The sequence below is a fragment of the Stegostoma tigrinum genome, chromosome 3 (assembly GCF_030684315.1).
Source record: "Stegostoma tigrinum isolate sSteTig4 chromosome 3, sSteTig4.hap1, whole genome shotgun sequence".
Taxonomy (NCBI): Eukaryota; Metazoa; Chordata; class Chondrichthyes; order Orectolobiformes; family Stegostomatidae; genus Stegostoma; species Stegostoma tigrinum.
This window is the reverse complement of record NC_081356.1, coordinates 129,829,797-129,842,995: the sequence shown is the minus strand read 5'-3', so window position 1 is coordinate 129,842,995 and position 13,199 is coordinate 129,829,797. Positions and strand designations below refer to the sequence as shown.

The 13,199-nt window shown below is 59.3% G+C and overlaps 1 protein-coding gene across 1 annotated transcript in view; it reads left to right on the top strand.

Annotated features, from left to right (window-relative positions):
- Nucleotides 1-13,199, top strand: part of nop14 (NOP14 nucleolar protein homolog (yeast)) — a 103,691-nt gene that overhangs the window by 43,071 nt on the left and 47,421 nt on the right. Inside the window, exons 2-3 of the mRNA XM_059644895.1 lie at nt 8,283-8,474; nt 10,911-11,045. Coding sequence (XP_059500878.1) covers nt 8,292-8,474; nt 10,911-11,045 — 318 coding nt within the window. The 5' untranslated portion in view covers nt 8,283-8,291. The remainder of the gene's footprint in view (nt 1-8,282; nt 8,475-10,910; nt 11,046-13,199) is intronic.

The following is a 13,199-nucleotide window of genomic DNA, read 5'->3' as shown; positions in this document are numbered from 1 at the left end:
CCCCCCCCCTCCTCCCTCCAAACCCCCCCTCCCACCCTCCCCCTAACCCCCCCCCTCCCACCCCTAACCCCCCCCCCCCACCCCCATTCCCCCCCCCACCCACCCTCCCCCAATACCCCCCCTCCCACCCACCCACATTACCCCCCCACCCACCCTCCCTCCACCCCCATACCCCCACCCACCCACCCACCCACTTACCCCCCACCCACCCTCCCACCACCCACCCTCCCACCCACCCCCCCATAACCCACCCACCCACAATCACCCTCCCACAACACCCCCCCCCCACCCCTCAAACACCCCCCACCACCCACCCATCCCCCCCACCCACCCTCCCACTAACCCCCACCACCAAACCCACCCACCCTCCCTCATACCCCCCCCTCCCACCCCTATACCCCCCCTCCTCCCCTTACCCCCCCACCCACTACCCCCCATCCCACCTCCACCCCCTAACCCCTCCCACCCACAAACACCCCCTCCCACTAACACCCCCCCACCCCATCAAACCCCCCACCCCATCCCTCCCCACCCCCTTCACCCCACCCACTTCCCCCCTACCCTCTATCACCCCTCCCTCTTACACCCCCCTCCCACCCTCTAACCCCCCATCCACCCTTCCCCCCCCCCCTACACCCCCTCCCTCCCACTTCCCCCCCCTCCCTCCCCCTATCACCCCCTCCCTCCCCTCCCACTTTCACCCCACCCACCTCCCTCAATTCCCCCCTCCCTCTTCCCCCCCTCCCTCTTTCACCCCCACCTCTATCCTCCCCCACCCTCTTTCCCCCCTCCTCCCTCCCCCACCACCCACTTACACCCCCTCCCTCCCACTTTCCCCCCACCCTCCCACTTACCCCCCCTCCCTCTTTTCAACCCCCTCCCACTTTCACCCCCACCCTCTTACCCCCCCTCCCCCTTCACCCCTCACCCTCCCGCCCTCTCCACTTTCACTCCCTCCCACTTTCACCCCCTCCCTCCCTCCCTCCCTCCCACATTCACCCCCTCCTCCCTCCTCCTCCTCCCTCCCTCCCACTTTCACCCCCTCCCTCCCTCCCTCCCTCCCACTTTCACCCCTCCCTCTTTCACCCCGTCCCTCCCTCCCGCCCCTCCACTTCACCCCCTCCCGCCCTCCCACTTTCAACCCCCTCCCGCCCTCCCACTTTCACCCCCCTCCCGCCCTCCCACTTTCACCCCCTCCCGCCCTCCCACTTTCACCCCTCCCTCCCTCCCACTTTCACCCCCTCCCTCCCTCCCTCCCACTTTCACCCCCTCCCTCCCTCCCTCCCACCCCCCCTCCCTCCTCCACCCCTCCCTCCTCCCTCCCACTTTCACCCCCTCCCTCTTTCACCCCCTCCCTCCCTCCCTCCCTCCACTTTCACCCCCTCCCTCCCTCCCTCCCTCCCACTTTCACCCCCTCCCCTCCCTCCCCCTCCACTTTCACCCCCTCCCTCCCTCCCTCCTCCCACTTTCACCCCCTCCCTCCCTCCCACTTTCACCCCCTCCCTCCCTCCCACTTTCCACCCCTCCTCCCTCCCTCTTTCACCCCCTCCCTCCCTCCCTCTTTCACCCCCTCCCTCCCTCCTCTTTCACCCCCTCCCTCTTTCACCCCCTCCTCTTTCACCCCCTCCCTCCTCCTCCCTCCCTCCCACTTTCACCCCCTCCTCCCACTTTCACCCCTCCCTCCACTTTCACCCTCCCACTTTCACCCCCACCCTCCCTCCCTCCCACTTTCACCCCCTCCCTCTTTCACCCCCTCCTCCCTCCCGCCCTCCCACTTTCACCCCTCCCACTTTCACCCCCTCCCTCCTCCCTCCCACTTTCACCCCCTCCCTCTTTCACCCCCTCCCTCCCTCCCGCCCTCCCACTTTCACCCCCCCCGCCCTCCCACTTTCACCCCCCCCCGCCCTCCCACTTTCACCCCCCCCCCTCCCCCCCCACTTCACCCCCCGCCCTCCCACTTTCACCCCCCCCGCCCTCCACTTTCACCCCCCCCGCCCTCCCACTTTCACCCCCCCCCGCCCTCCCACTTTCACCCCCCCCGCCCTCCCACTTTCACCCACCCCCCCGCCCTCCCACTTTCACCCCCCCTCCCACTTCACCCCCCCCCTCCCACTTTCACCCCCCCCCCTCCCACTTTCACCCCCCCCCCTCCCACTTTCACCCCCCCCCTCCTCCCACTTTCACCCCCCCCTCCTCCCACTTTCACCCCCCCCCTCCCTCCCACTTTCACCCCCCCCCCTCCTCCCACTTTCACCCCCCCTCCCTCCCACTTTCACCCCCTCCCCCCCCCTCCCCCCCCCTCCCTCCCCCCTTCCCCCCCCCCTCCCTCCCCCCCTTCCCCCCCCTCCCTCCCCCCCTTCCCCTCCCTCCCCCCCTCCCTCCCCCCCTCCCTCCCCCCCCTTCCCCCCCTTCCCCCCTCCCTCCCCCCCTTCCCCCCCCCTCCCCCCTCCCTCCTCCCTCCCTCCCCCCCCCTCCCCTCCTCCCTCCCTCCCTCCCTCCCCTCCCTCCCTCCCTCCCTCCCCTCCCCCCCCTCCCTCCCTCCCCTCCCCCCCTCCTCCCTCCCCCCCTCCCTCCCTCCCTCCCACCCTCCTCCCTCCCTCCCACCCTCCCTCCCACTTCACCCCCTCCCTCCCACTTCACCCCCTCCCTCCCTCCCACTTCACCCCCTCCCTCCCTCCCTCCCACTTCACCCCCTCCCTCCCTCCTCTTCACCCCCTCCCTCCCTCCCTCTTCACCCCTCCCTCCCTCCCTCTTCACCCCCTCCCTCCCTCCCTCTTCACCCCCTCCCTCCCTCCCTCTTCACCCCTCCCTCCCTCCCTCCCTCTTCATCCCCTCCCTCCCTCCCTCCCTCTTCACCCCTCCCTCCCTCCCTCTTCACCCCCTCCCTCCCTCCCTCTTCACCCCCTCCTCCCTCCCTCTTCACCCCCTCCCTCCCTCCCTCTTCACCCCCTCCGTCCCTCCCTCTTCACCCCCTCCCTCCCTCCCTCCCACTTCACCCCCTCCCTCCCACTTCACCCCCTCCCTCCCACTTCACCCCCTCCCTCCCACTTCACCCCCTCCGTCCCTCCCTCTTCACCCCCTCCGTCCCTCCCTCTTCACCCCCTCCGTCCCTCCCTCTTCACCCCCTCCCTCCCTCCCTCCCACTTCACCCCCTCCCTCCCACTTCACCCCCTCCCTCCCACTTCACTCCCTCCCTCCCACTTCACCCCCTCCCTCCCTCCCTCCCTCCCACTTCACCCCCTCCCACCCTCCCTCCCACCCTCCCTCCCACCCTCCCTCCCACCCTCCCTCCCACTTCACCCCCTCCCTCCCTCCCTCCCACTTCACCCCCTCCCTCCCTCCCTCCCACTTCACCCCCTCCCTCCCTCCCACTTCACCCCTCCCTCCCTCCCACTTCACCCCCTCCCTCCCTCCCACTTCACCCCCTCCCTCCCTCCCACTTCACCCCCTCCCTCCCTCCCACTTCACCCCCTCCCTCCCTCCCACTTCACCCCCTCCCTCCCTCCCACTTCACCCCTCCCTCCCTCCCACTTCACCCCCTCCCTCCCTCCCTCCCACTTCACCCCCTCCCTCCCTCCCACTTCACCCCCTCCCTCCCTCCCACTTCACCCCCTCCCTCCCTCCCACTTCACCCCCTCCCTCCCCCCCTCCCACTTCACCCCCTCCCTCCCCCCCTCCCACTTCACCCCCTCCCTCCCCCCCTCCCACTTCACCCCCTCCCTCCCCCCCTCCCACTTCACTCCCTCCCCCCTCCCACTTCACCCCCTCCCTCCCTCCCACTTCACCCCCTCCCACTTCACCCCCTCCCACTTCCCTCCCTCCCACTTCCCTCCCTCCCACTTCCCTCCCTCCCACTTCCCTCCCTCCCACTTCACCCCCCCCCGCCCTCCCACTTCCCCCCCCGCCCTCCCCACTTCCCCCCCCCGCCCTCCCACTTCCCTCCCTCCCACTTCACCCCCTCCCTCCCTCCCACTTCACCCCCTCCCTCCCTCCCACTTCACCCCCTCCCTCCCTCCCACTTCACCCCTCCCTCCCTCCCACTTCACCCCCTCCCTCCCTCCCACTTCACCCCCTCCCTCCCTCCCACTTCACCCCCTCCCTCCCTCCCACTTCACCCCCTCCCTCCCCCCTCCCACTTCACCCCCTCCCTCCCTCCCACTTCACCCCCTCCCTCCCTCCCACTTCACCCCCTCCCTCCCTCCCACTTCACCCCCTCCCTCCCTCCCACTTCACCCCCTCCCTCCCTCCGACTTCCCTCCCTCCCACTTCCCTCCCTCCCACTTCCCTCCCTCCCACTTCCCCCCCCCCCGCCCTCCCACTTCCCCCCCCCCGCCCTCCCACTTCCCCCCCCCCGCCCTCCCACTTCCCCCCCCCCCGCCCTCCCACTTCCCTCCCTCCCACTTCACCCCCCCCCGCCCTCCCACTTTCACCCCCCCCGCCCTCCCACATCACCCCCCCCGCCCTCCCACATCACCCCCCCCGCCCTCCCACATCACCCCCCCGCCCTCCCACATCACCCCCCCGCCCTCCCACATCACCCCCCCGCCCTCCCACATCACCCCCCCGCCCCCCCACTCTTTCACCCCCCCGCCCCCCCACTTTCACCCCCCCGCCCCCCCACTTTCACCCCCCCGCCCCCCACTTTCACCTCCCCCGCCCCCCCCACTTTCACCTCCCCCGCCCCCCCCACTTTCACCTCCCCCGCCCCCCCACTTTCACCTCCCCCGCCCCCCCACTTTCACCTCCCCCGCCCCCCCACTTTCACCTCCCCCGCCACCCCACTTTCACCTCCCCCGCCACCCCACTTTCACTCCCCCGCCACCCCACTTTCACCTCCCCCGCCCCCCCACTTCAGCCCCCCCACTTCAGCCCCCCCACTTCAGCCCCCCCACTTCAGCCCCCCACTTTACCCCCCCCACTTTACCCCCCCCCCACTTTACCCCCCCACTTTACCCCCCCACTTTACCCCCCCCACTTTACCCCCCCACTTTACCCCCCCCCCACTTTACCCCCCCCCACTTTACCCCCCCCACTTTACCCCCCCCCACTTTACCCCCCCCCACTTTACCCCCCCCACTTTACCCCCCCCACTTTACCCCCCCCACTTTACCCCCCCCCCCACTTTACCCCCCCCACTTTACCCCCCCACTTTACCCCCCCCCACTTTACCCCCCCCACTTTACCCCCCCCCACTTTACCCCCCCCACTTTACCCCCCCCACTTTACCCCCCCCGCACTTCACCCCCCCGCACTTCACCCCCGCACTTCACCCCCGCACTTCACCCCCCGCACTTCACCCCCCGCACTTCACCCCCCGCACTTCACCCCCCGCACTTCACCCCCCGCACTTCACCCCCCGCACTTCACCCCCCGCACTTCACCCCCCACCACTTCACCCCCACCACTTCACCCCCCACCACTTCACCCCCCACCACTTCACCCCCCACCACTTCACCCCCCACCACTTCCCCCCCCCCCACTTCACCCCCCCGCACTTCACCCCCCCCACCCCACTTCACGCCCCCCCCCTCCCACGTCACCCCTCCCACGTCACCCCTCCCACGTCACCCCTCCCACGTCACCCCTCCCACGTCACCCCTCCCACGTCACCCCTCCCACTTCAACACCCCCCACACCCCAGGTCGGCCCGCTTCACCCCCTCCTTTCACCCCTTCACCCCACACCCTGCCCCCCCCACCCTACCCCACACACCCCCACCCTACCCCACACACCCCCACCCTACCCCCTACCCCACACACCCCCACCCTACCCCCCTACCCCACACACCCCCACCCTACCCCACACACCCCCACCCTACCCCACACACCCCCACCCTACCCACACACCCCCGCCCTACCCCCCCACTGCACACCCCCCCCACTGCACACCCCCCCCACTGCACACCCCCCCCACTGCACACCCCCCCACTGCACACCCCCCCACTGCACACCCCCCCCACTGCACACCCCCCCCCCCACTGCACTCCCCCCCCCACTGCACTCCCCCCCCCCCACTGCACTCCCCCCCCACTGCACTCCCCCCCCCACTGCACTCCCCCCCCCCCACTGCACTCCCCCCCCACTGCACTCCCCCCCCACTGCACTCCCCCCCCACTGCACTCCCCCCCCCACTGCACTCCCCCCCCCACTGCACTCCCCCCCCCACTGCACTCCCCCCCCCCACTGCACTCCCCCCCCCCCACTGCACCCACCCCCCACTGCACCCCCCCCCACTGCACCCCCCCCCACTGCACCCCCCCCCACTGCACCCCCCCCCACTGCACCCCCCCCACTGCACCCCCCCCCGCTCACCCCCCCCCGCTCACCCCCCCCCCGCTCACCCCCCCCCCGCTCACCCCCCCCCGCTCACCCCCCCCCGCTCACCCCCCCCCGCTCACCCCCCCCGCACACCCCCCCCCCGCACACCCCCCCCCTGCACACCCCCCCCCTGCACACCCCCCCCCTGCACACCCCCCCCTGCACACCCCCCCTGCACACCCCCCCCTGCACACCCCCCCCTGCACACCACCCCCCCTGCACACCACCCCCCCTGCACACCACCCCCCCCTGCACACCACCCCCCCCTGCACACCACCCCCCCCTGCACACCCCCCCCTGCACACCCCCCCTGCACCCCCCCCCCTGCACCCCCCCCCCTGCACCCCCCCCCTGCACCCCCCCCCCTGCACACCCCCCCCTGCACACCCCCCCTGCACACCCCCCCCTGCACACCCCCCCTGCACACCCCCCCCACTGCACACCCCCCCCACCCCCCACTTCTCACCTCCCCACCCCCCCCACTTCACCCCCCCCACTTCACGCCCCCCCCCACTACACGCCCCCCCCCACTACACGCCCCCCCCCACTACACGCCCCCCCCACTACACGCCCCCCCCACTACACGCCCCCCCCCACTACACGCCCCCCCACTACACGCCCCCCCCCACTACACGCCCCCCCCCCACTACACGCCCCCCCCACTACACGCCCCCCCCCCCACTACACGCCCCCCCCCACTACACGCCCCCCCCCCACTACACGCCCCCCCCCCACTACACGCCCCCCCCCACTACACGCCCCCCCCCCACTACACGCCCCCCCCCACTACACGCCCCCCCCCACTACACGCCCCCCCCCACTACACGCCCCCCCCCACTACACGCCCCCCCCACTACACGCCCCCCCCACTTCGCGCGCCCCCCCCCACTTCGCGCGCCCCCCCCACTTCGCGCGCCCCCCCCCACTTCGCGCGCCCCCCCCCCACTTCGCGCGCCCCCCCCCCACTTCGCGCGCCCCCCCCCACTTCGCGCCCCCCCCCCACTTCGCGGCCCCCCCCTCTTCGCGGCCCCCCCCTCTTCGCGCCCCCCCCTACTTCGCGCCCCCCCCCACTTCGCGCCCCCCCCCACTTCGCGCCCCCCCCCACTTCGCGCCCCCCCCACTTCGCGCCCCCCCCCACTTCGCGCCCTCCCCACTTCGCGCCCCCCCCCCCACTTCGCGCCCCCCCCACTTCGCGCCCCCCCCCACTTCGCGCGCCCCCCCCACTTCGCGCGCCCCCCCCACTTCGCGCGCCCCCCCCACTTCGCGCGCCCCCCCCCACTTCGCACCCCCCCCACTTCGCACCCCCCCCCACTCCCCCACTTCGCTCCCAGCCCGAACCCAACTACCTCCCCACCTCACCCCCTTATCACCCATCACCCTTACCCCACCCTTACACTTCCTACCTCACCCACCCACCCATCACCCTTACCCCCCCCACCCACCCACCCACCCATCACCCTTACCCACCCCACCCACCCACCCACCCATCACCCTTACCCACCCACCCACCCATCACCCTTACCCCCACCACCCTTACCCCCACCACCCACCCACCACCCTTACCCCCACCTCCCACCCACCCACCCATCACCTTTACCCCCACCCATCACCCTTACCCCCACCTTGACACCCCCCATCCATCACCTTTACAGACACCCCACACCCATCACCCTTACCCCCACCCCGACACCTCACCCCCCAGCCCATCACCCCCATCCCTGTCATGCACCCCCCCACGTTCTCAACCCATTCCTCCCTCCCACAACTCCAATCCCCTCACTTCCTCATTCCATCATTCACTCCCCACCCCCCCACCACTGTGCTACCCATATGGTGAAGCAGCCTGAGTACCACATCTTGTTGCAGTGTTTTAAATTTGTATTTCTCCTAAATATGAATTTTCCTGCCGCTCAATAATCAATTGTATGTGTTGCAAATATGTTTTTATTTCACTATTCTTCAAAGCTGTGAAAGATGGGGAAAGCTCAGAAGAAGAAAATTATCTCGGATTACATACGGAAGAGAAAATCCACTCGCGACATTAAGACAAATCCATTTGAGGTGAAAATAAACAAACAGAAGTTTAATATTCTTGGCCGAAAGACAAAGCATGATCGTGGGTTACCTGGAGTATCTCGATCTAAAGCTATTAAAAGGGTAAGTGATTGTATGATCTGTTTATGTTATGTGATGTATTGGTAGTCAAAGCCACAACTGTAGGACATGCAATCCACTCTGCCCATGCAACTCTTTTGATATATCTGTCCTGTTAGTCCTACCCCTCCCATTTCTTTCCCCATAAGCACTCAAGATAGTTCCTTTTCCTATACGAATCCGATTCTATTCTGAAAGTTCTTATTAAATTTGCTTTCACCACCTTATCCAGATCATATTTTGCCGAGTTTAAAATAAAATGCTGATGAAGGGTCCCAAGCCAAAACATCAACTTTCCTGCTCCTCTCATGCTGCCTTGACCCGCTGTGTTCCTCCAGCTCCACACTGTGTCAACTCTGACTTCCAGCATCTGCAGTTCTTGCTATCTCCAAATGGGATGAATGTAGTTTGGTGTTTGTTGGCTGGCTTAGACATGGTGGACCAAAGGACCTGTATCTGTGCTATATGACTCTATAACATTAATCCCTCTTGTTCAGAAACCTCTCCTTTAAACTAAGGAACCAAATTTATTCAAACAGAGGAGTTGTTTGCCGTACATAACTAGATATATTGCCTTTTGATGTCTGTGCCAATAAATTTGTCAAATAAACCAGCAGATAGGTTTTAGATAATAAATATTGAGAGTATTCCTTTTAGCTAAGTTTGGAAATGCTGAAGCTCATCGTCATTATTTCTACACCAGACTATTTGGAAACAGCGATGCTTCAGGATTGCAAACCTAATTTTTTTTAAACCACATTAAACAATTAAAGTTATGAAATGGTTGTAGTACTGCAGAAGTTAGTACAAAATTGTATAACTTTGCTAACACAACATAGCTAAACTGCCTGTTACCAATATCATTGGGACCCACCCTAATCAGTTTGCATGAGTTGTGGGGTTACCGATTGATTAGTTGGAAGGATCCCAGCATTAGTAACCAAAAATCTGTGATTTTTAAAATGATGTTCTGTGTGTTCTGCATACAAACTCTTCGCAAGCAAGCTGATGGTTCAGAATTTGCTGGCATAAAGATGACAAACCTGATATGCATGTTAAAAACCGAAAGAACTGCAGATGCTGCAAATCAAGAACAAAAACAGAAGTCGCTGGAAAAGCTCAGCAAGTCTGGCAGCATCTGTGATTCACACATGCTGCCAGACCTGCTGATATGCATATTGTTATTAATGTGGAAATAACCCATGAAAATATACCCCCACCAGTTTTATTCATTCATGGGATGTAAGCCTTGCTGTTCTAGACCAGCAATTATTGCCTATCCCTAATTGCCCACAGGAAAATGGTAGTGAACTGCCTTCTTGAACCCCTGCAGTTGGGTGATGTAAACACACCAACAAAGCTGTTAGGGAGAGGGTTCAAAGTTGTGAAACAAGCAACAAGCAAAACATTGAGCTATTTCCAAGTCAGGATGGTGAGTGGCTTGGAGAAGAACTTGCAGAAGGTGGTGTTCCCATCTAGCTGCTGCCCCTGTCCTTCTGGATGGTAGTGGCCATGGGTTTAAAGTTGCCTGATAATTTGTCCCTCATTGCCATCAACAGCCACTGAGCTTTAAGAAATTGCACTATTGCACTGCAAACAAGAAAGTTTAAATGTTATGGCTGTTACATTAACTATACCATGTTCCATTTGATAATGGAATTTCAATGCCACTCATCCTTTCCTGGCCATAAAGGGAACAGTTGAAAAATGAAGCCTCATTTTTGCAAGCAGTAAATAGTTCATGGAGATTTTTAAAAGTTAAATTTAAAAATACTTTTTCTTTCTTCCCCTTCCTTTCTCTCAGTGCCAGCTTTTCCTTCTTGTTTTTGTTTCTACACCTAATTTAGTTCTTCATTCAGCTCTTTATTCCAGCAGCTCCTTTTCAAATCCTATTGTGTAAGAAGATATTTCTAGTGTCCTTGTTCAGTATGTTCACAGAGGTTCAGTTGACCTCACTGTACTTTTTTTAGCTTGTATTTCTAGCAACATACGATTCAGAAATTTTAAATGATGTTGATTGTCATAAAAAAATCATTTGATTGACCAGTGATAGCTGTTGGTAATAGCCATCGTGAAACTATCTCTATACATCAAATATATTAATTAAATTTGAATTCCATCTGTTTCCATTTTGAGATTTAAACAGATATACCCAGGACATTAGCATTGGGCCTCTGGATTCAATTAAGAATTGTCATACTGGTCTTGAAATGTTAACTCCATTTTTCTATCCACAGATGGTGCCAGGTTTGCTGAGCTTCTCCAACACATTTTGTTTATTATTTGACAGTTATAGAAGGAGGCCACTTGGTCAATCATGCTTGTGCCAACTCTTTGACATTGTAAAGTTAAGATCATCGATTCATTGTGTGAGCAAATATCGAATTGTCAATTTTACTGGAATATTTTAAGGTACTTCATTACTTGTCTGTCTTCCAGCGTACAGAAACTTTGCTGAAAGAATATCGGGACAAGGGGAAGGCCAATACATTTCTTGACAAACGATTTGGTGAATATGATACTGCGTTAACTCCAGATCAGAAGATGACAAAGCGATTCTCCTTGGAGCAGCAGGTAATACTGTTTTGCTTTAACAAAGTAAAATAGCCCAGTGGAAATGGTCCCAAGCTGGTAAATGGAACTAGATTAGTTTAGGATATCTGGTCAGAATGGAAGAGTTGGGCCAACAGGTCTGTTTTTGACTCCATAACTATTTATTTCTCATCTGCACGTTCATTTTCACCTCCAGATCTGCTTTCTAATATTTCCTTCAGAGATTGTCTGATCACCTTGGTATTGAGCAGACCTGTACCCAAGACACGTACCTGGACTCTCATACATGATCTGAGCAGTGCCATAATGAAGGAAGCCTAGATTGCCATAAATGCCTTGCTTTTCTTGAAACAAAGATTCCCACCTGCCAATTCCCCATGACTCTCTTCAGAGAAAATCAGAAAGAACTCCTTTATGTTATCCAGAAGCCAATTTGGTCCATTTGCCTAAACTAAAACAAAGAATTGCAGGAGGTGGAAATCTGAAACAAAAATATTGCTGTGAAACTCAGCAAGTCAGGCAGCACCAATGGAGAGAAAGCAGAGTTAACATTTCAAATCCAGTGACCCTTTTTGAGTAATTTCTCCAACAATGTTTTTGGTCCGTTCACTATTTGAATTATACAACTTTAAGCGATCTAGTTCATTATTTCAGTGCTCAATCCAGATTTGCCGTTTTTTTTGATTGATTGAGAAGAAAATCTTCTATCAGAAGCAGGTTTTAAACTGTCAGAAGTGTATCCTAATTGTTTCTCATTTCTGTATTGGGATCTTGCTGTGCACATTTGTCAGTGCTGTACATCAAGGCATTCCATTGTGTATGAAACACTGAAGTATTTCTATGTGGGGCATTAAGAAACTGAATGTGAGCTTTTCTTTTATCTTGTGTCACCTACAAACTTGAACTCCCAGTGCAAAATGTCTGAAGCCTGCATTTTCTTTAAAAAAATGCTCCTTAAAATTAAGGCAACACCCATGGGGAGATGAATATTGGATTTGCATTACAGGCTAATCATGTCTTCTGTTGGTCACATAACTGGATGGTGTCTCAATATTCTGTTGGCCAACTGATGCTTGGACTGCTGCAAAGACTGGAGGGTGTACCCAACAGTAGATGTGTCCAGAACCAGGGGTCACAGTATGAGAATTTGGGGTAGAAGATTTAGGACAGAGATAAGGAGACATTTCTTCATCTAAAGAGTGGTGAGCCTGTGGAATTCATTACCACAGGACGCAGTTGATGCCAAAACACTGAATGTACTCAAGAGGCAGCTAGATATAGCACTTGGGCAAATGGGATCCAAGGTTATGGGAAGAAAGCAGGATTAGGCTATTGAGTTGGATGATCAGCTATGATCACCAAGAATGGCACAGCAGACTCAAAGGACTGAATGGCCTCCTCCTGCTCCTATATTCTATGCTTCTCTGACAGAGGATTCTGCCTGTCAGTCATTGAATACACCTCAACCCCTCCCTACCCAGTGGATTCAAATGCTCTTGGAATCTGACCTGTTAATCACTCCAATTTCCTAGATTGTAGGGAGTTTGAAGCCTTTGACTATGATGCGTCTGCTACTTCTGTATATGTTACTTAGTCTTGTGGCCCTGGCCTCCCCAACTTTGCTTATACATAATGAACTAGATGTTTCATTTGAATGTGTGCCTAGTGATTTCAGTTTATCATTTTGTTTCCCGTTCATTTGTGGGATGTGGGCATCGCTGGTTGGCAGTGGTAACCCACAGGATGATGTTAGTGAGGAATTCAGTGATGACAGTGCTGTTGAATGTCAGGAGGTGATAATTGGATACTCTCGCTGAACGTGATCAGTGTCCAGTGCTTATGTGAATGTTACTTGCCAATTATCAGCTCAAGTAAGTAACATCCAAATCGGCCTCTCAAGATCCTCTTTTGTCACTAACCCACTGAGATTTTTTATCAAAAAGCAAGAATACAATGAATGTTGGAAATCTGAAATGCTTGAAGTATTCAGGTTACAGAGCATCTGTAGCATGAAAAGATAAGTTAATTAGTACAAGTCTTTGAATGTTTGAAACTTTTCATCAGAATTTAGTGTCTTATTTTCCAAAGGGTAAATGACCTCCTATTCCTCCAATGAAAATGAATTACCCTGCAATTAACTATATTAAAATTAATTTGCTCATTGGTGTGACCAAT